The sequence below is a fragment of the Platichthys flesus genome, chromosome 20 (genome assembly GCF_949316205.1).
Source record: "Platichthys flesus chromosome 20, fPlaFle2.1, whole genome shotgun sequence".
Lineage (NCBI taxonomy): Eukaryota > Metazoa > Chordata > Actinopteri > Pleuronectiformes > Pleuronectidae > Platichthys > Platichthys flesus.
Genome location: NC_084964.1, coordinates 9,286,290 through 9,311,408, shown reverse-complemented (window position 1 = coordinate 9,311,408; position 25,119 = coordinate 9,286,290). Strand labels below are relative to the sequence as shown.

Below are 25,119 nucleotides of genomic sequence, written 5' to 3'. Positions count from 1 at the left end.
TTATTCTGACTCCTGCCTCAGCTCTGCATTAATGCTTCCATTACACCACATCAATTTATGGTGGAAATAGAATGATTACTCGTCAGGCTCTATATCCCCGGACTTTTCTTGGGGATGATAGAGAAGCTTATTTTTCACAGAAAGAAATTTAATGGCATATTGGCCTTCTCCACCACCAACCCAATTAAAGTCACCATCAAACCATTAAGTATTCCATGCCGTCAACAGGCAGTGAAATTATATTCATTACCAATACATCATTTATTTCTGAGTGGGTGCCAGTCATGATTATTGGTGAACTAACCCACGTGGTCTCGCTCAAAGTCTATTCTGTCCATTTGTGGGCATTAAGAGTGGCTTTGATTGCATCATGCTGCAATTCATACAAGAAATTGTTTTTCACATTATTTTCTCTGGCTTAATTCAAAGTAAAGTGCTAAATAGGTTTCATTCGTTTAAAATAAAAGAGTAAAAGGGGAATTCAGAGCTGATCCTTACCCATTCTTTGTTGTCTCCAGGCTTTATCGGGAGAAATGAGTCCTTTCCTGTGCAGTGGCAGCCACCAGGCCCAGCGGGACTGTCAGCCCAGTGCCCTGAACTGCTTTGTGGAGGCCATGTCCCAGTGTGTGCCTCCCATTCCCATCCGCCCCTGTGTGCTGAAGTACCTGGGCAAGACGCACAACCTCTGGCTGCGCTCCACTCTCATGCTGGAGCAGCAGGCCTTCGAAAAGGGCCTCAGCCTGCACAGCAAACCCAAGCCGAGCACAGAGTTTTACGAGCAGGAGAGCATCACACCCCCTCAGCAGGTAGCGTATATTGCTTGGAACACTGGCAGTTTTCTTTTACTAAAGATTGATACCCTTTCATAGACTTGAATACCTTTTTTTTTATTTTTTTATTGAGTATCATTTAAAAATATTATTTGTTATCTTGAGAGCTGTGAGAGGCGGTGGACTAGTGGCAGAAACTTGGACTATGGGCAGAGAAGGTCTCTGGTTTGTCTCTGGTTTGACTCCACGGAGAAACAACAAAAAGACGAACCTGGATTGATCTGTCCAAAAATCCAAGAGGACTCTCCCTACCCTGTCTAGTGCCCCTGAGCAAGGCACCTTACTCCCCCAACATCTGCTCCCCGTGCTCTGTGTGTCCTTTACCAGATGGGTTAAAAGCAGATGTTAAACTTTCCTACCTGCAAGAGTGTCCCTGTGCATGTCTGTGCATGTGTTTGGGACAAATAAATGTAAAATCGTTATGATTTTCATGCAAAAACCTTAAATGTAACCTTAAAAAACTGACATCAGATAACTGTATCCTATTTTATAAGCTCCTTAAAGCAAAGTTACTTAAAAGAAACGAATAGGCAACAGTGGAATACCATCAGTCTAACTGGACCATTGACATCCTGACTCAGACGGGAAAGTGATCGGGATAATTTCGCACCTCCTTGTTCCAAAGACAGTGGAATGAATTGACTTGTTAAATCTAATTAAAATTTTGATATTAACTATTTTGATGACGTCTCAGCATATCTTTCATTTTGCCCAGCAATTGCTCAGTGGTTCCTTACATTATGATTAATAGAGTTTATTGTATTATTAGCCCTGTATGTGTTAATGTGTCTATTTGTTTCTCATTCTCTTCCACTGTGGTCTGAACATTTTTACCTGTGCCTGAAACAGCCTCTTGTTTTAAAGCTGATAAATCTGCCTCTTATCCTCTTTGAACTAGACTCATTAGCAGAAGCTGCTCTCATTCAATTTGCAGTTTGATCGTTGCAAATTTTCCAATTTGTTCTGCTGCCATCCACATTTTGTTCTGCTTCTCTGCAGGAGATCCTGGACTCCCTGGCGGAGCTTTACTCTCTGCTGCAGGAGGAGGACATGTGGGCAGGTCTGTGGCAGAAGAGGTGCAAGTTCCCGGAGACGGCCACTGCCATTGCCTACGAGCAGCACGGCTTCTTCGAACAGGTTAGAGAACGTTTGATGGAAAACCGTGGACCACTATAAAATCAAATAAAATCACCATTTGCATACGTTTCAATTCTTGCAAATAAATACTTTCATAAAGGTGATTTGTTTAAACCTTTATAGTCTTTATTTATGAGGATTATTTGTTGTGTGGTGCTATTAAACTGTTAAGTACGATACAAATTTCTGTTTCTAATAACTTGCTCTCTGCATTTCTGTCCGGGGCGTCGACTGAAGTTTACATCAAGTAGCATCAAATTGATCATGTTGCACTTCTTCGTATTTTATTTGCCTAAAGAAAGAATTAAACCTTTAATGATGTGTCTGTTCAGGCCCAGGAAAGCTATGAAAAAGCGATGGAGAAGGCCAGAAAAGAGCACGAGAGGAGCAACGTCTCCCCGGCCATCTTCCCCGAGTACCAGCTGTGGGAGGACCACTGGATAAGGTAAGAATTCTGGAACCCAAAAGATACCGTGATCCCAGGGGGCAGTCTTTCTTTACACATCAAGTCAGAGCCAGCTTTAATACTTTCATATATATACAAACACTGTGCACTATTGATTGCAAAAACCAGAAGATATTTATTCCATTCATCACCTTGTGAATTATACAGCAGAGCATCCAGAAATCACAAAATTTGAAGAATGTTATGAACAAACTGAATTTCTATATAATAAGTTAATTTATTTTTATAAAAAGCTGTCTGCGCCGACTTCCTTTTTGCAGACAGGTAATATTATTTGTCCGTATAAAGATGTGTCATAGATTCTGTTACCTGGAAAATATGTCTGTCAGCAGGAAAATCTGCATCAAGTCCACATGATTGACTCTCCCCAGCTGTATGTCGGCCTCTTTCAAAAAGCAGTGCTGTTATTTTACTGTATTTGGTCTCCATTCTATTTGATTGAAATGATCATGCAAGTCACTAACAGCATTAAAAGGAGACACACAATCCTTATGGGTGAGACTTAGAAAACCCTATTGAGCTGATGCAAAGGTGAATAATCCTGAAGGCATCGTTAAAAAAAAAAAAGAACCTGATGAACCCTAAGATTTCAGTGATGATGCATAGTTAACTACAGTAATAAAAAGTCCAGCACTGTAGCTCGCTTAAAAGTGTAAATTCAAGTTTCTTAAACTTTTCATCTCCCTCGTCTGTGTGTCCAGATGTTCCAAGGAGTTGAACCAGTGGGAACCGCTGACAGAGTACGGCCAATCTAAAGGCCACTCAAACCCTTATCTTGTTCTTGAGTGTGCCTGGAGGGTGTCCAACTGGGCCGCGATGAAGGAGGCTCTGGTACAGGTAAGGAGGGCACATTAACCGTGTAACAATTTCTTCATGTATGGGTTTCCTCACACTTAAACATACCCACACATGGTTGCTCTCACATTATAGTTAAAGGTGCAACAACCCCTAACAGTTAAAAAGGAAACCATGACCTCAAATTCTCACTTAAACAATCTCAGATGCACTGGAGCCTGTTGGCTTGAACCCAGTCAACCAGAGACTTCATTCCCCTTTTATTTTATTCCTGGTTTTTCAGTACAGTTTTGTATATTAAGCCCAGGCCTTATGTTAGCGTGTAGTATACTTACTCAATATTGACACCGTCCTAAACCCCCACAGCCCTAGGGGGAATGAGAGAGTCGGCCGTAAGGCCGTGGAAATGCAGTTCAGCTGTTTGGTCCCCTAATTTATTGGCCTTGTGTTTTCTAGAACAAAGTGCAGATGGGTGGCGAGTGCATGATAGTCCCGGACATATAACAAATACTCCTGCTTCGCTCTTTCAAGGAGACTTGGAACCAATTGAACTGCTCTGTCCTGAGGTGACACCTAATTAAATTGTCTGGATGGCAGAACGAGCTCTGCTATATCCCCTCCTCCTCGTTTCATTCCTTCCTTCCTTTGTGTATCATTTTCTCTTTCCATTTGTTTCTTACTTTCTCCACCATCTTTTCTATCCTTGCTCATCTTCTTGTTATTACCAGCGTCTCTTCTTCCTCCTCCATCTCTTCATCCCTCGCTCCACAGCTCTGGCTCTCGCAGCTAATATTTACGACAGCTGCGTGTGTGAATAATTACCCTGGCATCTGCTGCAGGGTGATTTGTTTTATGGTGTAGGAGAGAAGCTGGGCTTTCAGTTACCTGCCTGCCCAAAGCACGCCAGCTCAGAGACAAAGTCCAAATGTCCCTGCTTTCAATTAAAGCTGGCTCTTGATAAGGGCAGCTCTGTCTCCAGGATATTCATCAAGCGTCACCCCCGATAAGTGCGCTTTGACTGATCACTGTAATTTTCTCCAGCGATCGGAGCTTTCACAAATACGCTTTCTCACTCTCTTCTTCTTTTCACTCATCCTCTTCCTGGACTCTTATTCTTTCTTTCTCTTAATCCCTTGCAAACACACAAACAGGTGGACCACAGGTTTGGCGTAGCAGACTTCCCAGGGCTGTTGTTTTACTGTTAATGCACTCAGCCTTTTAATCAATAGCAGGGCCTTTTCCTCTCATCCGCCTCCACCGTGTCAGACTTGTCAGGTTGATTATTCATTAGCGCTAAAGTCCTGCTGAAGCCATTCAGAAAATAAATTGGAAACCGCATTGTGTCGCATTCGTCCAAATCAGGGGTGGCCCCGGGTTACTGCAGGGCTTAGGCGCCTTTGCTACCTAAGATTACACAACTTCCATTTCGTTTTAGAAAAACGATACGTCTAATGTGGTACAAGATTTCTAAGCATAATTTTTTATTTCATTGGGTTTAGGTAGTGCGCCAAAATGCTTAGGCACTGTGCCTGTATTTTGTAAAATAAGGGAAACCTTGCAAATCCTAAATTATGCAAGGGAAGATCCACTTTTCTAAGACTGTGAAGTGTTTACTAATCTGCTTGATATAATAGAGACACACACAAAAGACTGCCAAATACACCATCTGTGGAATACCTCTAGAGGATATGTCACACATTTTAAATGGAGGGAAGATTTCTTATTTTGGCTGCAGCTACTGTCTGTCATTAAAGCTGCTTCCAGACATGCACTGAACTCCACAGATACTCTGTATATTCCCCAGAGGAGGTGCATGTGTCGGGTGACACGCACGTAGAAGACACAGACAAACATGTCATGATAGTTTGAGTTGATAAAAGCTGGAGCGTATGTTGCCAAGAAAATCAAGTCAAGAAAACCGCGTGATCTCCGCAGCGGAGTTAATACGTCACTTCCTGTCTCTGCCTGCTGCACCCGGCTGCTCCACCTCTCCAGATCAATATTGCAGAGGATTTGTTGCTTCTGTGAATTTGTCTGTGCATAGAGCCTCCTGCTGTGTTGTGCATGCCTCACAGGCAAACTGCGGGTAAACTCCGTAGCCAATTCTCCAGATTGTACCCGCAGGTCATGTCTGAAAACGGCTTAAATCCATCTACTCTTCTCAGATTTACACATATTCCAGTCTACTGCTCAATGTGCCATGACACAGTCTGACATTCTGCAATGTGTTACTCTGTTATGTCAACAAGGAAACTGTAGAGAAAATAGAAATGATTAAAATTAGAATGGATTATTACATTCGTGGAGGAGATTTGCAGCCTCCTCAGCACTGCCTCTTATCCCGTAGTGCTGTATGAATTTAACAGAAACACTTGTGGATTGCTTGGCAACATGAAAGGGAAAGTTGAAGCTGTTTTTACCACGGCAATCACACAAAAGTCATAATTACAAGTTGAATATAAAAAAAGACAGATGTGGGGGTGTTGAATTTATGCTTTTCTCAAGGACAAGGAGAAAAACTATTTCAAAAAGCAGCGGCGTTCTTGTGAATTATCTTGATGTAAAGCAGAGCTACACACAACAGGGGGCACCTGAATATGTTCCTCTTTATTATCCCCCAAAAGCAATCATTCATTCTGTTTTACAATGTCAGTTTAAAAAAAATGTGACCACTCAGGTTTGTAGCTGCAGTCTGCACTGTTACGATAAACTTAAATTTAGATTTGGAACTCTCTGTGTGACTTTTCCAGGTGGAGTTAAGCTGCCCCAAGGAGATGGCCTGGAAGGTCAACATGCACCGTGGCTACCTGGCCATTTGCCACCCGGAGGAGCAGCAGCTCAACTTCATCGAGCGGCTGGTGGAGATGGCCTCCAGCCTGGCCATCCGCGAGTGGCGGAGGCTGCCACACATCGTTTCCCACGTGCACACGCCCCTGCTTCAGGTCAGTATGCGACACGCATGGAGGGCTCTATTTAAAGTCGTGCTGCAGTCAGGACGCCAGGAACAGAAGTGGCGGGAAGTCATTTTATTGTAATAAGCACTCTGAAGAGATGCAAGTCACAACGTTGCGTTGTTGAGTGACACTGATAACGTCCTCTATCTCTTGCTCTCTCACTCCATTCGGTAAAATTGAGATAGATGATTAAAAATAGTAAAAAATTCCTTTGATTCCACTATGAGAGATTGCAATAGACAGGAGCAGAGATGAAAAAGGAGAATGAGAAAAGAAGAGAGACTAAAGCGGTGGGAATTGAAAAAGGTGTAAAGTGAACAGAGTATGGGGGAGAGAGAGAGAGACAGAGGGAAGAAAGGGAGTTACTTTTGAACGGCTCTAATTACTTCCCTGCCATCAGATACCATTTTGATTAAATACCTGCAGCAGAATTACATTTACATGATGAATGGGTCGCACTGAATGAAGGTTAGAAATGGGCCATCAGCTGATATTAACAGATAATTGTGAAAAATATTGTACTGCCTAATTTATTTTGTTTAACGAGACTTGATTTCAGGGCGGCGGGTCTTCAGCGAAGCTCTGATTCACTGCATTTATCTGTTCAAAATGGGTATTTGAATTGGGTGACTACACTCTCTGTTGGTGTGTGTTTATTTTGGTATGCCTGTGTGTCCCATGTCCAATTAATTTACTCCAGCTTCGGGAAAACAAGCTATTTATTCCTCGACCCAGCCAAGCGGCCTGTTGTAAATCTCCATTCCCAACTCTTTATCTCACATTCACGACTCCATAGGCCCCGGAGAATGAGACGCCCGCACCCTCGCAAAAACTGCAGGGTTCAAACTCCATTTGAATCAAGTTATCATCCAAATCCCAGCTCTCAGCGATGACTTACGATCAATGGATTATCACCCACACCATCGATTATGAGGGGTGGCATTAATATTGATTGATGAGTAGTTGTAATGGAATGATTGATTATATGTTCTCAAAGAGGCTTTGGGCCAATCAATGTGGCTCCTTTTCACAGAATGAGATAGAAGCCCTCACTTATCATTTTCCCATTTTCCCATCTCCTTGTCCCTTTTTTCTGTGCCAAAGTGGAGCAGATGAAGTATTGAAGCAATGAAGGAAATCATAATGATTTTCTCTGCAAAATTATTTTTGATGGTATAAAAATTGACTTTATTTTCTAAAGCAAAGAAAAAAACATTGTTGTTTTTCCTTCTTCATACACTGCCATTACCCATGTTATAATATGTAGTAGTAGTAACAGTACCCTCCTTCCTCCATCTATGAGTATGTGAAATTAATTGCATATTCAAAAAAAATATATATAAAGATAATTTGTGGATAAAAGGACACGATGTGTGCAATGAAAGTAAGCATAGAACTTGGCAAGGTGCACAGATCTGTTTAGAAGTGGGGGCAAAATATAGGCATGTGAAGTGCAGCTGGTAGATTGTCTGGACCAAACCTCTCAAGCAAGCTGTGGGACAGGCCTCAGAACCCCAAATTCTCAGTGTAAACAAAAAAGTTTGCCATTGCATTTTCCATTCGCCTGCGGCTCCACTTCTGCCATCTGGCACGCACCATAAAAGTTAGGGTGAAAGAGTCAAGTGAGCGTAGACAAGCTACTTGCGATATTGTATGAGAGTTTCACGATTCAAGCTATTTCTAACTTCACCCCAGGCTGCACAGCAGATCATCGAGCTACAGGAAGCAGCCCAAATTAATGCAGGGCTTCAGGCGGCGAACCTGGGCCGCAACAACAGCCTCCACGACATGAAGACGGTGGTGAAAACCTGGAGGAACCGCCTGCCCATCGTTTCTGATGACCTGTCGCACTGGAGCAGCATCTTCATGTGGAGGCAGCACCACTACCAGGGTATGATACACACACACTGACAGATTGCTACAGGAACATTGAAACATATATTCCTGTTCATATGCGTGACTATTGACACATTCTAAGTGTGGTATAAGGTTCCACTGTCCTGCAGACTCATTTTGCTGCTTAGGTGTACACTAGTCCCAGAGAGGAGTCTTCTCTAAAAGGCCAGGATGTACAGAACCACCTCAGGGTTTCTGTATATTTCTAACGTCAGCTCAATAAAGCACTCTCACTGCAGGCTGCAGGACACACACACACACACACACACACACCTTTTTTCGGTGCTCAGCTCTCTCCCGTGGTGACTTTGAAACCAGTCAGAGAAGCAGCCACTGCAAAATGTGATGTCTCATGCAACTTGAGCTCCGGCTCTCACTGTGAGGAGCTGAAATAATAATAGTGCTGGTTCTGCAGCACCTTGCCAATAAAATCCACTTCATTTATACATGACAGCTTTCAAACTTATGTTAAAGTGAAATGAAATATTCGTGGTGAAATTTCATCACCATGGCCCATTTACTGCTCAATACATTTAGTGTCCCCGGTGCCCTGCCTCTGCGTTATGACAGCAGAGCTTTTTTAGATTGAGATCCCCCCGAGTTCCCACTGCTCTGAGCTCCCCTCTCTTCTCTGTGCTCACTTCTTTAAAACTATGCAACTTACACAAAAATGAAAGCAGCTTTGATGAATGTATTGTCTCCTTTCTGCAGCCATAGTTACGGCATATGAGACGAACACCCAGCACGACCCCAACAACAACAATGCCATGTTGGGAGTTCATGCCTCAGCTTCAGCTATCATTCAGTACGGCAAGATCGGACGCAAACAGGTAACGATCTGCTATGATCATCAATCAAAAATAACAAAATAGACAAACCACAGTCCTTTTCAGGTTTATTTAAACATTTGTGTCTTTTTTATGAAATCACATCACACGGTTGTTTCTCCAGGGTTTGGTGAATGTGGCTCTGGACATTCTGAGTCGGATCCATACCATCCCCACTGTGCCAATTGTTGACTGCTTCCAGAAGATCAGACAACAGGTCAAGTGTTACTTGCAGCTGGCCGGTGTCATGGGCAAGAATGAATGCATGCAGGTAAGATGGAGTTTGACCTTCTCGGAAAACATACCAGATACTTATTCTCAAATTTTTTGAATGTTATGTTTTACTGATTCAAACATTTGTTCAGAAAATTCAAACTTAAAGTGAAAGTAAGTCTGATATCATCGTGAATAACACTTGACTGCACCAGATTGTTATGTTAAACGCTCCCTGTAATTAATATTATATTACAAATATCAATGCGTTAATGATCGTTTCTGTCGTGTTCAAAATTGCTTTTGGCTTTTTATTAGCAAATACATAAATGTTAGTGCGCTTTGTAAATAACTCATGAAATATTTTTATTGGCAAAGTCGCTCTCTAGAAAGGGCAAAAATCAATTTGCTTGTACAGACTTAATTGTGTGATCAAAACATGATAAATATATCGCACCAGTGCACCTGCAACATAATGCTGCACAGCTGCAGGAGACGTGGACCGCGGCAATGAACACTCCGACTATAACTTCCGTCTCTGCCGAGGAGAAACACATCTGATGCATTTAGTGTGTCTTAAGTGCTCGGGTTGATTTTCTGCTGCCAGTAGCTGGAAGCGTAGTTAGCGGTGATTTGAGTGGGAAAAGTAGTAAGAGCAAGAAATGTTTGGGGTGGCTCTAGGTGACAAGCTATAGCAGGGAGACTTATACGGGAGTGTAACTCGGGAGCTTGCTCTTAAGCCCGTGGAGTACTCTGATTAATAGATGCAGTCCAGCACACCACAAGTCATTAAAAGTACCAGCAGACACTCCTCTCCCTCTCTTCTATCTCATATCCTCTGGTGCTCTCTGTCTCTCTCTCTCCTGCTACACATCATTTGTCACAGCCGTATATAAGGGACACCTAATCAGAGGCTCACCATAATAGAAGTCGAGTTCCCGCCACACCTCTTCTTTCACTTCTTAATGAACACTGAGCAGTCCATTGCTTCTTCTCCTGTGATTATGACCCCGGCGAAAATAATGATGTGGTATCTTCTTCACGATAAACGAGAGTTTTGTTTCCGCAGTTTTGTCTGAAGCTCAACCTCCGGTGCTCTCTGCTCTGTCTGTTTAGGGTTTGGAGGTGATTGAGTCGACCAATCTGAAGTACTTCACTAAGGAGATGACGGCTGAGTTCTACGCTCTGAAGGGCATGTTCCTGGCCCAGATCAACAAGTATGTCTTCCAGTGTTTGAGCCGTTACTTCTGTGACTACCTCTCCACCTTCACACAAGTATCCGTAACTCTCTTTTCCTTCTGATGAGTTTGACAACCTGAATCTATCCTTCTTCTTTCCCTTCATCTGTCACTGTCTGCCCGTTTGTTCATTATTGCGTGGTACCCAAACTGTCTCTGCTCTCTTAACTCTGCGTGGGTGTTTTCCTCTTTCAGGATAGAGCAGCCAAACTTAATAAGCACTTTTCACTGGAGCATCTCTGTGATTATGTTACTAGGTATCCCCAATGATGTAGTTTAAATGTTAATGTTCATCTGTGTCATCAGCTTGTGACAGTGTCAGTAATGAGTTTTAGGCTGCTGGGTTCGCCTGTGGAGCACATTACTGCTCCTTCCATGTTTTGCCGGGCTGTGCCTAAATACAGCTCCGCTCTCATGCCCAACCACAGCTCCGCTCTCATGCCCACCACTTCCCCACTAGCACCCCCCATTTCGCCCATCATCTTTGACGTGACATGGCCCCCCGAGGGGCGAATGACAAATTGAGGAAGGCTTATTAAATGTATATGCAGCGCAATAATTAACTCGAGGCAATTTGCAGGAATCAATGGGATCAGCGGAACTTGCCTCCACCACAGCTGGGTTTATTGCAATCATTAACTTCCCCCTACACCAGGGGAGAATCAGCAGAGTGGGGGTAAGGGGTTTATAGTGTGTGTATGTGTGTGTGTATGTTTGGGTAAAAGCAAAGCCACATATGCTAAGGATTTTGGGATCATTCAATTAAACAGGTGTCAGAGATTTGACAGTCTGCCGGGTGCCGGGTCGGAGAGACTGTTAATGTACTTTAACACTGGCAAAGTGACTGAGGCAACCCCATTAAGTATCACAAGAGGGTCTTCGGCTCCGATTCCCATAGCAATCAAGCTCCCATTTCTTAATCACATGCCAAAATGCCTTTCATTAATAACACATTTTAATTGATTGACTTGGGAGACATTTCACTGTAAGTAAGTGGGAGAGTAGTTTTTGGAAGCGCTCCTAAAATGGAGGTCCATTCCACCAACTGTAGCTCAGTCAGGCTTTTTTGCATTGACAGGCCTTTCTCCTTGTCTCGACTGCAAGGTAGTGCGTCTCGGGGGTGCCTCTTGCATCTTGTTTATTAATCAGTCTGAAAGGTGTGGAAGAATTATTCCGACTGCGTGCCAGTGGGTGGTTAGGAACCGCTTGGCGTGGTGAAAACAGCTGATGATTCAGGATATATTTCTCCGTCAGCATAAATGCTGCAGTCAAAACTGGGGGCTGCTGCCAGATTTCACCTCTCTCCGTTTCCTTGCGTGCTATTTTAACGGTGTCCAAATCAAACACTTTCAAGTGTGACTGCTAGATTGCAGCACTGGGATAAAAATCCTCGGGTTTATCAGCCCGCAGATATCTCTAAGTTGGGGCTGTGCTCTTCACGGTCAATGTATGTTTATACAGATAAGTGTAGCCACTACAGCGAGGCTCTTACCTTACTCTGTCATTTCTGATTAATCAGGAATATGCTTGACTCACGTGTCAGCCGCGTATTAAATGGATTGATCCGCACAAGGCCATAGGGTTGGGTTCAGCTCACAGTACATTGTATCGGAACAGCTGAACCCTCTGTGACATTTTTTCCTGCTGGGTTAAATGCTTACTCTGTAATGCCAAGTGTAAAAGCCTTGGATATGACAGCGCATTAAATATGGTACATATTGATGTGTCGGACATAATTCAGAATAAAATCATCATAATCTGTTTCTCGCACACTCCATCTTCCTCCTTTTAGTTTGCTCCTTTGACCTCCGCTCCACTCCTCACTCAAGTGCTCCATCATCCGTGTCTATCTCTCATTCAGGACCCCCCCCCCCCCCCCCCCTCTCTCTTCAAGATCTCTTGCTTTTCTTATCTTTTATTCTCCTCTGACTTCTCTCTCACTCAATACTTTCTCCCGCTTCCCTCTGCTCACTTGCCCTTGACCGTCACCCCCCAATCTGGCCCTCACTTTTTAACGCCCCCTCCTTGTTCCAGGTCAGAGGAGGCCAACAAGGCCTTTTCAGCGGCGGTGCAGATGCACGACGTCCTCGTGAAAGCGTGGGCCATGTGGGGGGACTACCTGGAGAACATCTTTGTCAAGGACCGCCAGCTCCACTTGGGAGTCTCTGCCATCACGTGCTACCTCCACGCCTGCCGCCACCAGAACGAGAGCAAGTCCCGCAAATACCTGGCAAAGGTTAGAAAGGGGGGGCTGGGAAATGGGGAATTTGTGTGATTCTTCATGTTTAAGTGTGGTAGGATAGATGTGAAGAGTTTTGTGATGTGCTAATATTGGAGAATGTAAATGACCACATCCCCTGTTTCGATAACATCTGGAGCTTTTGTTGGACCTTTTTTCAAATATGGTCAGCATTAATTTCCTCCTGACCATATCCAGCTCATATATTATTGGTGCTATTTTTCCCACCACTCTCTCAGACTCAGTCGCAGTAACAAGCAAAGAGAGTAGTAATTTGATCGATTACAGTCCAGGGGTATTACAGAGGGGAAGGATTCCCACATCAGATCAATGGTGGAGTGAAGGCCATCCTCTGGCATGACAGGGGTTAACAGACTACAGGCACACAGTCAGACCAGTGCTTTAACACTGAACAGTGGAGAAAGCCTGGTTTGGCAGAATGGATAGACAGCGGCATTAATAATAAACATTGTCCTGCCACGTCCGGAGTTCACATCAGGCATTACTATCATTATCTGTTCTAATAACGGCTCCTACTGGCTTCCCATTCCAATTAGATTTTTTTTTTTTTCTCCTGGTGGCCCTCTCTGGTGTGTGCTGCCAAGCTGGGTTGGCAGTGCTTAGACCTGATGGATGAAGTGAGATGACCAGTGATTATCAGTAATTATACACAATCTGTGTACCCACGTTGGCTCATTGAAAAGAGCCTGGGGGGGTTGAGTGGGGTTAATGTCTTCATCATCATGTAGAAGCACACACGGGCACACCGGGGGAGGAGAGATCACCTCCACACTGGCTCGGCTTTGATCGTAGCGAGCATTCCCAAGATGTGCTCATTCTTTCCTCTGCAGCCCCTCCCTCTGCTGTGAACAGAGATGGGGAGGCAGCACTGCTCTGATTAATGCTTTCTGATGCCTCTTTCACACCAAAATTGAGAGGTTTTTAAATGCGGGTATATCCTCTAAAAAAGGAAATTTACTCCTTTCCCATTCAACAATTAAACTAATTTGATTTGTTTAGCCCATATTTTTACAAAACATAATTTGTGTTTGTTGATAACAATGTGCTACATCATTTGTCCTTAAACCTCAACAAGAGTAGGGAAAAACTAAAAAACCCTATTAACAGAGAGATGCCATTGGAGGAATTTGCCTTTTCTGCCCCCCCCCCCAGCTTGACACATTAGACATCGCAATGGCACCAGAAACTGAAGAGAACTCTCTCCTCGCTCTCTTGCCAGGGTTGCATCTTGCATGATACAAAAAAAAAATTCTGCTGCACATATGTCCCAAGATATAAGAAACAATAAGTACACAAACTGTCATGATTATGTCCCCGAAAGTTCAATGTGCATCATAACGTCGCACAATAAAAGGTGCAGTGACAGCATCTAGTCTCCCAAACTGTGTTCACCCGGGTCTTGTGTTGCCATCATTGCAAATCTGAGCCAGAGCCAAAATAAACCTGATTTATAACAATCATTTGAGAATTGTATCCATTCCCTTTGCAGACAAACCCAAGATTTGAGTCTGTGGTAGTGGATTTTTTCACCAGTAGAAAAGGGGCTTTGTTACACATTTAGTTTTTAACATTCTACCTTGGCATAATACAGTTTCATCTAAATTGTTATTTTCTTTATTCCTCTTTTTGTCCCGCCTGTCTTTCCTCCTAACGTCAACTTCTTCCTTCCCTTCTCACATTTCCGATATTCTCCTTTCTCCTATAGGTGTTGTGGCTACTCAGCTTTGATGACAAGAACACTCTTGCCGATGCCGTGGACAAGTACTGCATCGGAGTGCCGCCCATCCAGTGGCTGGCCTGGATCCCACAGCTCCTGACCTGCCTGGTTGGTTCAGAGGGCAAACCTCTGCTCAACCTCATCAGCCAGGTGAGAATTCTGCACAAAATTCTCCCCCAGAACAAACCCTCTTGGTTTCTGCTACTGACTTATTATCACTGAAAACATCTGTCAAACAGCCACTTAGATTGAGTTTGGCATCATCACTTGTTTGTTAGCCTTGTTTTGTTTGCTTCAATTTCATGTCTGGACGTCTGCTCCTCCCACCGATCATTCATATTTCCTTCCCCTTGGTTTCTTTTATCCATTCTGGGGCAGCACATCTGGCGGCTGTGTTAGCATTAGTGCTCATGCATGTCATCCTAATCGAGATAAATTAACCGCATTCACGCTAAAGTGGCCTCTCTCCTGCTTTCTTTTTACCAAATTAAGCATTCAGGCTCAATCACTGTCCCTTTTCACTGAAATCTATTGGCTTCCACCGATCCCCGGTGAATTGGTTTTTAAATAATTTGTTCAAGAAATGATTATAAACTTAATATCGCACGCATTCCGCACTGCGGGAACAGTGCTAGTAATTAAACTGAGGACTAATTTGCTTTGCTTAATGGAGTATTATTTCCGCACAATTTGAAGAGGGAGATCTTCAAAGAGCAGTCTGCTATAACAAACAACCTCTCAGCAGAGCAGGGATACTGTAAAGAGGATATGAAGGAAAGCGTTGGGAAGAGAGGGAATTGACAGGTTTTTTTTAAAAACATAATGGAAAAGGTTGGTGTGTTAATTACATGAACGATAGACTTTCTGTGATATAGTCATATTTACCTTTAGAATCCTTTTTCCTGTTTATCATGTAGATAAAGAGAATATATCACAATGATGTTTGGTTGTTAAGGCTATGAAGAGTTGTAGCTTTATACAATTTAGCTATTGAATAATTATCCTGAGTAATTAGCATTTAAGTTTTTACCTTGAGTTTTTATACACATTGCCTGGATCCTCAAGTGTTGTGTCGAGTGCAACATCTGGTTGTTACAAAGTTCATAGTCGTGGCCTCTCAGTCAAAGGTGACTCATTTGAAACAGAACAGCCTTGTTCATGGATGTCGATGGGTGACAGGTTGTAGGGTCCTTCCTCTGGTCTCCCCTCTTCACCCTGTAATGACTGAAGGGTAAAAAGGTAGACACTCTTTCTTCATCCCATTTCTTTATGTAAAGAGAGAAGCCACATTTCAATGCCCGGCATGCTTTATCTCTTGCCACTCGCCTGAATTATTTAGAGTTTCTCTGCGGCGGCGGCGGGATGTTTAAAAAAACGTATGTTGAAATATTGATGAAGGTGAGGAGAAGATCGCCTGGGGGCTGGCGGGAAGATGAATCAGAAGTTAACAGAGACTCTCGACTCCCCCCTCCCCCTGCGCGCACTCCCACACTCCCTCGCTGCCTCCTCCTTGTCTGCCACTCGCCCCCCTTCCCTTTAGCCCACCTTTGCTTTGCCAAAATATGACATTTCTTATCTTCCCATTAGCGTGCTGATTTCTTGTTTCTCCTCTTCCTCTCCGCCATCCTTCCTCTTTCATCTTTAATGCTGCTGTTAGCTGCCACTTAGAACTCCCTCTCCCCGTTACTCCCGACTCATTTTAAATGTCTTTTTTTCTTCTTCCCAGAACATGTTTTTATAATCAGGACATAAAAATGGAAAATATGAGCAATTTTGAAATTTTGAGTCTCAACAACTACCGGAGACTGTATAAGTACCTGGTGGACAAATGTTAAATTATTAACCTTTACATGAATTAATGGAATATACAGAGAACTCCACACAGTTTTAACATCATCAAAAACTGATGGGTTAGGTGTGTTGACTATTGTGTCGCAGCTCCCTTTTTGTATCATCTTCCCGCTGCCCAGGCTCAGACCTCCAGCGGCAGCAGCCTCATTTAACACCTACTTAAAGTTATCGGTCTGCCTGGCACTGACTGACTGGCCGTGTAGAATTTCCATGCCTTTAGGGAACTAAGTCGTTCACAGAATTCGAGACGTGCTGTGATCTGGAACAGCTGCTTTAGTCGACGCATAGCTGAAGCAGAACTACAGAATGTTCCAGTTAGCCATTTTGCTGATCTATTTTGTGTGATCTTGATTTGTGGAGTTTGAGAATCTCTCTGACGACCTGTGCTCAGGGTCACAGTGAGTCAGATGAAGCTCAGTGGTTCCAAAACCAATGTAGCTTCAGGTTAAAGTATGGAAAAAGAGCTTCTTATCTTTCCTCCTCTATGTCTCACTTGTATCCTCTACCGCCACCATCCATGCTCGACTCGCCTTCAGTGATATTCGGCTCGGTTGTGTCTTTGTCATGCGGGGTGTCCCTTTCTGCCCCGCAGTTGAAGAGTGGGTCTAGAAGGGATCAAGTAGCCGTGTAATTGCAGCCTATGAAATTCTGCTCGGAGATCTAAGGGAACCTTGTGGTCTTCCACCAATATCCAGTGAGCCTAAACCAGGCTCACACATCGCCTAGCATTTCAAGAAAGATCAATTGTAAATTATTTATTGTTTTTTTACTTCAAAAATATAATTTCTATTAGTTTTAGTAATATTTCCATCAGGATAGACCATGATAAGGAGCAACATGTTGTGGTCAGACAATCTCACGTTGTATTAGCAACCCTCCTAGATGAGACCAAAATTATGCTTATTAAAATTTTGAATATTATTCATATTTTTTTATTTCTCCTATGTTAGACCACCATAGCCAGTTGGCAAAGCTTATGGTTTTAGAAAAACATCTGGTTTTAGTTTTTTATTATAAATATGTCTTTATTCTTGCCTGTGTAGAATTAAAGTGAGCTTTGTTACAGCTCATGTTCTACCTTAAGCCTCTGTCTTAGTACAGTCACATTCATAGAAAATGTCAAACACACACGTTTACTGCTCTCATTTAAAGGGTGACTGCTCCACAGTGTCTGTGTGCAGTGTGTCACAGTGGTCTCCTGTCTTAGGTAATTCTTTTTTTAAGGTGGAAAGCAGGATTTTTATGTTAGAAAATGATGAATCTTGGATGCTTAACTTATCCGAGACAGATTTGATAAACTGTGAATTCACGTTAACTCACCGCAGGACTACTATTCCCTTGGGTCTGATGTAAATTTGTGTTTTAAACTTGAAATGTCTAATGCCTCGACCATTAAGCCTTTCGATGTTGTCTGACTTTTCTTGAAAGTCTTGAGGGCGATTTCATCATCACATTCAGTTTTGTAAATCAGCCATGATGTGTTTTAACCTCCGTTACTCCCCTGACTCGAAGCTTCAAACACTCCCTCCGTTACAGCAGAGGTCTTGGCTCTCTCGCTCTCTCTCTCTGACTCACATACACAAAAAGGGTCTTTCTCTGTCTCTCTCCACCTCCACCTCTGTCTGCCTCCTGTCTCTCTCTTTCGCGGTCCTGAGGGGGAGTCTTTGAAATGTAATCTGTGACCCTTTTATCTGCTAGGTGGGACGAGTGTACCCCCAGGCGGTCTACTTCCCTATCCGCACCCTTTACCTGACGCTCAAGATTGAGCAGAGGGAGCGCTACAAAAGTGGTAAGTACACATGGCTGTAGCGTGTTTCCTTTACCATGCTCTGAACATGAAACGCTTCTTCTTGCTGATACCATGCTGAGTTGTAAGTGCATATATGTAAAGAAATGTATTTGTAGCGTGGAATGTGGTTGACCATAAAACGGTCTGCTGCACGTCTGTTTATATCCTCTTCAAAATGGTTTGTACTTTAAGAAATCGTCTCGCTTTTTACCCTTCCTTCCTTATTCTCCCATCTGTCGCTTTCCCTCTCCATCTCTTCCTCCTCTTATCCACTCGTCTCCGCAGATGCATCTGGACAGCAGCAGCCCAGCTCAGTGGGGGCCCAGCCTCACTCGGGGGCCTCCGACCCCGGGCCCATACGGGCCACCGCCCCGATGTGGCGCTGCAGCCGGATCATGCACATGCAACGCGAGCTGCACCCCACCCTCCTGTCCTCCCTGGAGGGCATCGTCGACCAGATGGTGTGGTTCAGGGAGAACTGGCATGAAGAGGTGAGAGGAGCGAAGGTGTTGGCTTCGGATGTGCGTGTATTTTTAGCAGGTCGAGTGGTGAGAACGTAATTCGGCTCGTATTACGTTCTTCTTGTATATATGTGAATCACTCCTCCTAGTCAACCAGAAGACCACAGTTTGGCAAATTCCCCCCGCAGCCTGAACCATGTTTAGTCTATGATGTTATGACTTCTCTGTGAATAGTTCAGTCAGGGACGGAAGACAGCGACGACCTACTGTGTTGCCATAAGCGGATCAGAGAAATCTCTTTTGTTGAAGCACATGTCGACTTGAATTATCCATTCACCCAGCATGTTTTGTTATTAACCTAGCTTATTGTGTTGGTGGCAGTGCGGGAGGCAGCGCCCCGACTCCGTAGTCTGTCTCTGAAAATAGCTTTAACAATGCAAGGCAGCATCCACACACGGTATCTGCTCTGGGTGGAGGGGGGGGGTATGGGAGAAGTCGAGACAGCAGGGGGAGAGGAGACGGAGATGGGTGATGGATGGCTGCGGTGAGCATGTAGGATGGGGCAAGGGGTTTAGGGCTGGAAGTCTGTTGTGTGTGTGTGTGTGTGTGTGTGTGTGTCCGTGTGATTATCTGTGATGGTTTGTGGCACACGGCAGCAGCTGCAGGCTTCTATGCTCCGTTCCACTGGGCATGCAGGGGCACAGGCCTGCTGCACCACATCACTACACCCCCCCTTCCCTTGCTTTGGTTGCTGTATGAAATCAAACTGCTGCACCGTTGCTTCTTAAGAGATATTTGCGCATCTCTTTGTTTGTTTTGCCATAGAGTTTTTTTTTATAAATACAGAATTGAGCGGCACTGTGGTTCTGTTCTTACGTGAATGTATCAGCAGCGAACCTTCAGTGACTTGGTAGACTGACTTTAAGGCTGGGATCAAACCACCGACCTTTCTGTTGGAGGACGACCGCTCTATCCCCATCAGCCACATTGTTGGGACACACCTAATCATCACTAACATAACTCTCTCTCTGTACTCCACAGGTTTTGAGGCAGCTCCAACAGGGCCTGGCCAAGTGCTATTCAGTGGCCTTTGAAAAGAGCGGCGCCGTCTCTGATGCCAAGATCACACCACACACACTCAACTTTGTCAAGAAGCTGGTCAGCACCTTCGGCGTCGGCTTGGAGAACGTTTCCAATGTGTCCACCATGTTCTCGAGCGCTGCCTCCGAGTCGCTCGCCCGCCGGGCTCAGGCCACAGCCCAGGACCCCGTTTTTCAGAAGATGAAGGGACAGTTCACAACAGGTTGGTTGGCTTCTAAAATACATTTTCCCCTGCCTGCGCAAATATAGAAGTATGTACACTGAAAGCAAACGAAGCCATGAAGAGCCCTTTCAGCTCAGGTTGTTCTATGCTCCCCTGTTACTTACTTTTTGAACTTTGTTTGTTCACTTTAGTTTCATGGCCGTCAGCCGTTTTAACTTCAGGCATCACTGGCTTTGCTTGTTTCTAACTTCTAACACCTGGAAATTTGAAGAGACATAAAATGGGAGGTTTAAGTATTCGGGCTACGGAATAATATTCGACAAGGTGCGACAACCGGCCAGGGAGCAAAAGCAGCACCACCTGAGAGCTCTTCTCCCCGAGGCCCTGCATCATACATCAGCCACCTTTCTGCAAACAAGAGCAGTATTGCCGTTACCCCATGTCGGCACTGGTTAAAATGGCGAGACAGGAGCTCGATTGGCCTCAGCTGCAATACATTGACCGGGTTACGTTTTGTTCTACATGGACTCCTGTGCCGCTTGTATCTGTGCGGCCTGGACGGACTGTACTCTGACTCAGAGCAGCAGCAGCATTGGTGTTACGCAGTATAATTAAGGTTCTCAACCAGATGATAGGATTTCAGAGAGGGGTTGGAGCTGGTGTCCTGTCAGAGTTGTGTGTGTGTGTGTGTGGGTTTGTCTGTTTGTTTCTTTATTACACTGTTTATGTGCACACTCCCACATTGGTTTTAATGATACACAAGTCAGCAGCATTTCTAATCTTAACTGGTGCAGCTCTGCGGTGGTGATCTTAACAACCTGTCCATTTTGATGAAACGGAGCAGATGACGTTAGGCTGCTGCCTTCACAGAAGCGACGACGCTGTTGAGTTTTTTTGTCTTTGCAGCATCTAAAAGCCTGTGTGAAACTATACCACTGTAATAAAATAACTTTATTTCTTTGCAACTTTTTTCACGGGTTGAATAGATTCCCATTGCTGGTTTTATAGACTTACAGTCCACCAGGGGCAGCGTAAAGCGATTTTCACAATCTGTGCAATTTCTGGCAGTTTATACTGACATGTTCTCTTATTTTTTTATCTATTGTTATTGCACTACCAGCCAACAGTCAGGTTGTTCCTACCGTATTATCTTCTTAGTCAGGAAAGCAGTGCATTGAAAGCAATGTGTAATGGTTGTTTGCTGCACCGAAACTAAATATAGCTTTGAAAATATTGGAACACATAGGTGAATTCGAGAGTCGACTCTTAGTTAAGCCTCTGGGCACAGGGATGAAAAATGTCTTTCAATATCCTTGCTATGTATAAATAGGTCCAAATCGCGTTATTCTCTGAGGTGTTGTTGATGCAACATCAAAGATAAGGAGTTGGAAGACAGTCAACAATGCTCTATGATCTGCTTAGTATTTATGTCTAAGCAAAAAAGTCAGTGATTCTCATGTGTATGCTTATAATGAAGTGATGAAGCCCGCAGTCATTTTGCTGCACGTGTTCAGATTCATATTCGAACTGTAGAATCCAACAGGACAGGTGCAGATCTTGTTTAGCCAAGGCCTCCTCCGAGACATTTTCTCAAAACAATCATTCCCCGGTTTTTGGATGCCACGTGTCTGTTTTTCCTACATCACATAAGGGAGTCGAACACAGTTCACTGGACCTGGTTCAAACGAGGGCCGTCTGCAGCTCCCTCAGCTTACGGTGTTTTTAAATAAACCTCTTTGCCGCCTCCTCTTCTCTCGTACAGACTGACTGCACATACTTGTTCACTGAATTACTCTCTCAGAAAAATGCCCCGGTCTATTTTTTTTTTACTTGCTGCAGAGCTTCCTGTGCTTTTCTCCTCCACTGGTCCTGAGAGTGACCAATAGAGCTAATGGGTTTGGCCCCTGGGATAGAGGAGGACAAGGAGAGCAAGTGAATGAGAAGCAGCTTTCGAAAAAATGCTCACCTGACTAAGTAACAATAGGAGGGAGAGCCTGAGAGAAGGCATGAAGACAGATGTGATGGCATTAGTGAGGGAAAGCCTGGGACCCTCACATGGACAGACTGAATGAACAACACAAACAAGACTGAGTGAGACTCCATGAGCGCCATGCTGATGAATCTCACCAGATGTTGCAGTGCCAGCTGTGCTGACGCAGCCAGGCGTCACCGGGGCTTCTGCCTCGCAGAGTGCCCGCCGACCATCGCTACCCAGCTGTCCCCACGGCGGCGTGGGAGCAGGGCCGACAGGGACTGAAACCACACAAGCCTTCTAGAGCGGAACAAACAGGGTTTACAGAGCTGCTGAGCAGCCGAGCTCGCATTCCCCGCACCACGTTAGTGGCTCACTCGCTTTCACAGGGTTTGTGGGCCGGAAAATATGGGTTTATGTTTGCACATAGAACATTTGGCAGCAGGGAGGCATTCAAATCCAATTACAGTGAATGCTATTTGCATGAGTTACTGTTTTAGCAGTGGATGTGTTCCAGAGACTTTTGTCAGAAGAGCTTTTTCCTAAAAGAAATTACAAGTTTCTTGACATTTTATTCAACGCCTGAATCGTCATTTGTCATGCTGAATTGATATTTAGCACGGTTAAATGTGACTCATTATAATTCTTTATAGCACCCTGGCTTAGCACCTGTGACCTATGTATATCTATAGTCAGGTGGCAATTTTAAGTTTAATTGGGAAGTTATGCCAAATATTCAGAAATGCTCACAACTTCAGCCCAGTAATCAGACAATCCAGTAAAACAAATCCAGTAAACTCCATCTTACTGCACACAGAGGTGTGACATGTACAATCCCACACTTGGTAATTGGGAGGGCAGTACATCAGGGAGCAATGCTTGTCTTTACAGAGGTGATCTTACCTCCTGAGTCAGGATATGTTATTTGTTATAGTGGTGTATTTTGTCTACTTTGGTCTTTTGGACAGGCCAGGTAGGGCAGAACAGCAACCCATGTTTCTACCCACAGGTCAGAGCAGCCTGCGCCCTACTTTCCACACATCACTCTTTCTCTCAGCATCTCTTCCCCCCCCCCCCCCCACTGACAGAGCAGCGGTCAAAGATGAGTTCAGGGGCACTGGAAATAACTCTCCTCAGTCTCACTGACTCTTTTACACTGGCTACAGAGCACTTCTGTGGTTTCTCGCAGCAGTTCTCTGTTGTTGTTTTTTTAGTTTCGTTCTTTTTAATCTATTTTAAGAAAGACATGAAAATGTTCTATTTGAGGTTAATTATGATATGTTGTTTCTTTTCTTGTTTAAGGTCATTTCTCTGAAGTTAATTTATGAATACCAGTTGTTTGGAAGATAGATACTGTAATTAAAGTAGCTACAGTCTGTGTGTTATGCGTGATATGGCTGAGTGTGGCTGTGCAGTGTTTGTGTTAATAATTGGATTTCACGGAAAAAGGAGTGATCTGTTTTTATGATCTCAGGTTCAGACAGGGCTGCTGATTTTGTGCATGTGTGTAATGCACCACTGGACTAATTTTGATAAAAGGTATGGGAGCATAGGCCCCCTTTTTAAATAATTTGAGTTAATTGAAGCTCAAAACAAGGTTTCATATTGTTTACCAATTCTCTCCAAAAAAGGGGTTTTGTTTCTTAGGTTTTTTTACGAGTTATAATAACATAATGCCTATATCTTATGAGCAGACATCTCTTTATTTAAACAGGTAAACGTTTTATATCTGATCAAGATGAAATGATATTACTACAGTGCTGTGTGGCTCAGACGGAGGGGAACAGGCCTCGCCTTTTCTATTTGTTACCATTATACACTTTTATGGCGCTGAATTGTCGTCGGGTTGCAATTTCTCGGGACTGTTTCAATTTTACCTCGGCAATCAAGGCAGGTGGATTGCAGGCAGACGGATAGCAAAGTAGGGCCACTCCGAAAAGAACATTGGCTGTTTTAAAGGGCTTATTTAAAGTATTAGGAGGTCTCACTCTGGGAGAGATTGAACAGGTTTGAAATGGCAAGCCCTTGCAGTTTCATGGGTTCATTATAACAGGCGGCACAACAGGGTGTACTGAAATAGGAGAGGTGTGTGTGTGTGTGTGTGTGTGTGTGGGGGGGGGGGGGGGGGGGGGGTCTGTCTGTCTCTGTGTCTTTGTGTGTGAGTGTCCTAGGGGCTTTACTCTAAAATGGAAAACCTGCCTGGCTCACTTCCCCTCCTTCTGTTGTTGTTGCACCAGCTCACCACAATATGTTATGTGCAATATGAGTTGTGACTTGAAACAGAAATTTAATACTTTAAGACTCTCATTTTTATTGCTCTAATTTAATCAGCTCCCAGCTTCCGACCAGGGAGTTTTAAGTTGATGGAGCAAACCGCTCTCCTCCTGCTGCCAGCCTGACATGAATAACCTATCTGTGAAGTTCTCTTGAGCAAGACATTGCACCACACTGCGTGGAGTGGATTGACCCAACGGGTGTGACACAATATTTATAATGGTGTAAGTTTGTGTAACCACTGCCCCCCCCCCCCCCCCCCCGTTAGGCCTCACTGTGGAAAACAAGGTGTTCTTGGTCAATATTTACGGGTAAATAACTGTAAAGTAAACATGCAGATCTCACTTTAATGAAGTTTCACTGTTTGTGGTGTCAAACAGGCGACCAGATGTCAGCTAACCAACTTCTTAGATCTCGTTTATTTCAGTTTTATTTTCGTATATTTTCAACATGACTGTCTTTGAGTACTCTCCCTTGTGGGTTTCCTGCTTGCATGCCTCATAGCCCCATATAGTATTTTAGTTGGCAAGGTTACTTTGAAACATATCTGTATTTATAGCACAAGTCCAGGAGCATACAGCTAAAGGGGGAGGTTAAAGGTCGCACGAATACAAACACACCTGGGGGCTGCTCAACAAATGTTCTTTACTGTTGGCGGTTTCACAGCAGCAGTTGGGGGGGGTGTTGCTGTCTTGCCAAAGGGCATATTTTAGAAGAGTTCATTAAAGAAGACAAAGAGCACTTTGGTTAATTTCTACTCCTTATTGACGTGAAAACCCAGAAGGAGGGGAGACACTAAGAGTTAAGAAAACAGGTGATTCTTGTTGTAACAGTGTTGTTTCTTTCTTCTTTCTCAAAGACTTTGACTTCAGCGTGCCCGGCTCCATGAAGCTTCACAATCTCATCTCCAAGCTGAAAAAGTGGATCAAGATCCTGGAGGCCAAGACCAAGCAGCTGCCCAAGTTCTTCCTCATTGAGGAGAAATGTCGCTTCCTCAGCAATTTCTCTGCGCAGACTGCCGAGGTGGAGATCCCTGGGGAATTCCTCATGCCCAAACCTACGCACTACTACATCAAGATTGCAAGGTACAGGACTTTCCCACAAAAGGAATCCTCTGGAGGATGAATTTGCAGCCATTAGCCAAATACCTGCTCTATTTTATTAGTGAACTGCTC

At 44.0% G+C, this 25,119-nt stretch overlaps 1 protein-coding gene across 1 annotated transcript in view; it reads left to right on the top strand.

Annotated features, from left to right (window-relative positions):
• trrap (transformation/transcription domain-associated protein) overlaps positions 1-25,119 on the top strand; it is a 76,483-nt gene that overhangs the window by 44,405 nt on the left and 6,959 nt on the right. Inside the window, exons 54-68 of the mRNA XM_062414089.1 lie at positions 519-806; positions 1,830-1,967; positions 2,300-2,412; positions 3,135-3,270; positions 5,979-6,170; positions 7,878-8,073; positions 8,790-8,908; positions 9,030-9,176; positions 10,235-10,335; positions 12,391-12,592; positions 14,322-14,483; positions 17,883-17,973; positions 18,259-18,464; positions 19,476-19,737; positions 24,804-25,029. Coding sequence (XP_062270073.1) covers positions 519-806; positions 1,830-1,967; positions 2,300-2,412; positions 3,135-3,270; positions 5,979-6,170; positions 7,878-8,073; positions 8,790-8,908; positions 9,030-9,176; positions 10,235-10,335; positions 12,391-12,592; positions 14,322-14,483; positions 17,883-17,973; positions 18,259-18,464; positions 19,476-19,737; positions 24,804-25,029 — 2,579 coding nt within the window. The remainder of the gene's footprint in view (positions 1-518; positions 807-1,829; positions 1,968-2,299; positions 2,413-3,134; positions 3,271-5,978; positions 6,171-7,877; positions 8,074-8,789; positions 8,909-9,029; positions 9,177-10,234; positions 10,336-12,390; positions 12,593-14,321; positions 14,484-17,882; positions 17,974-18,258; positions 18,465-19,475; positions 19,738-24,803; positions 25,030-25,119) is intronic.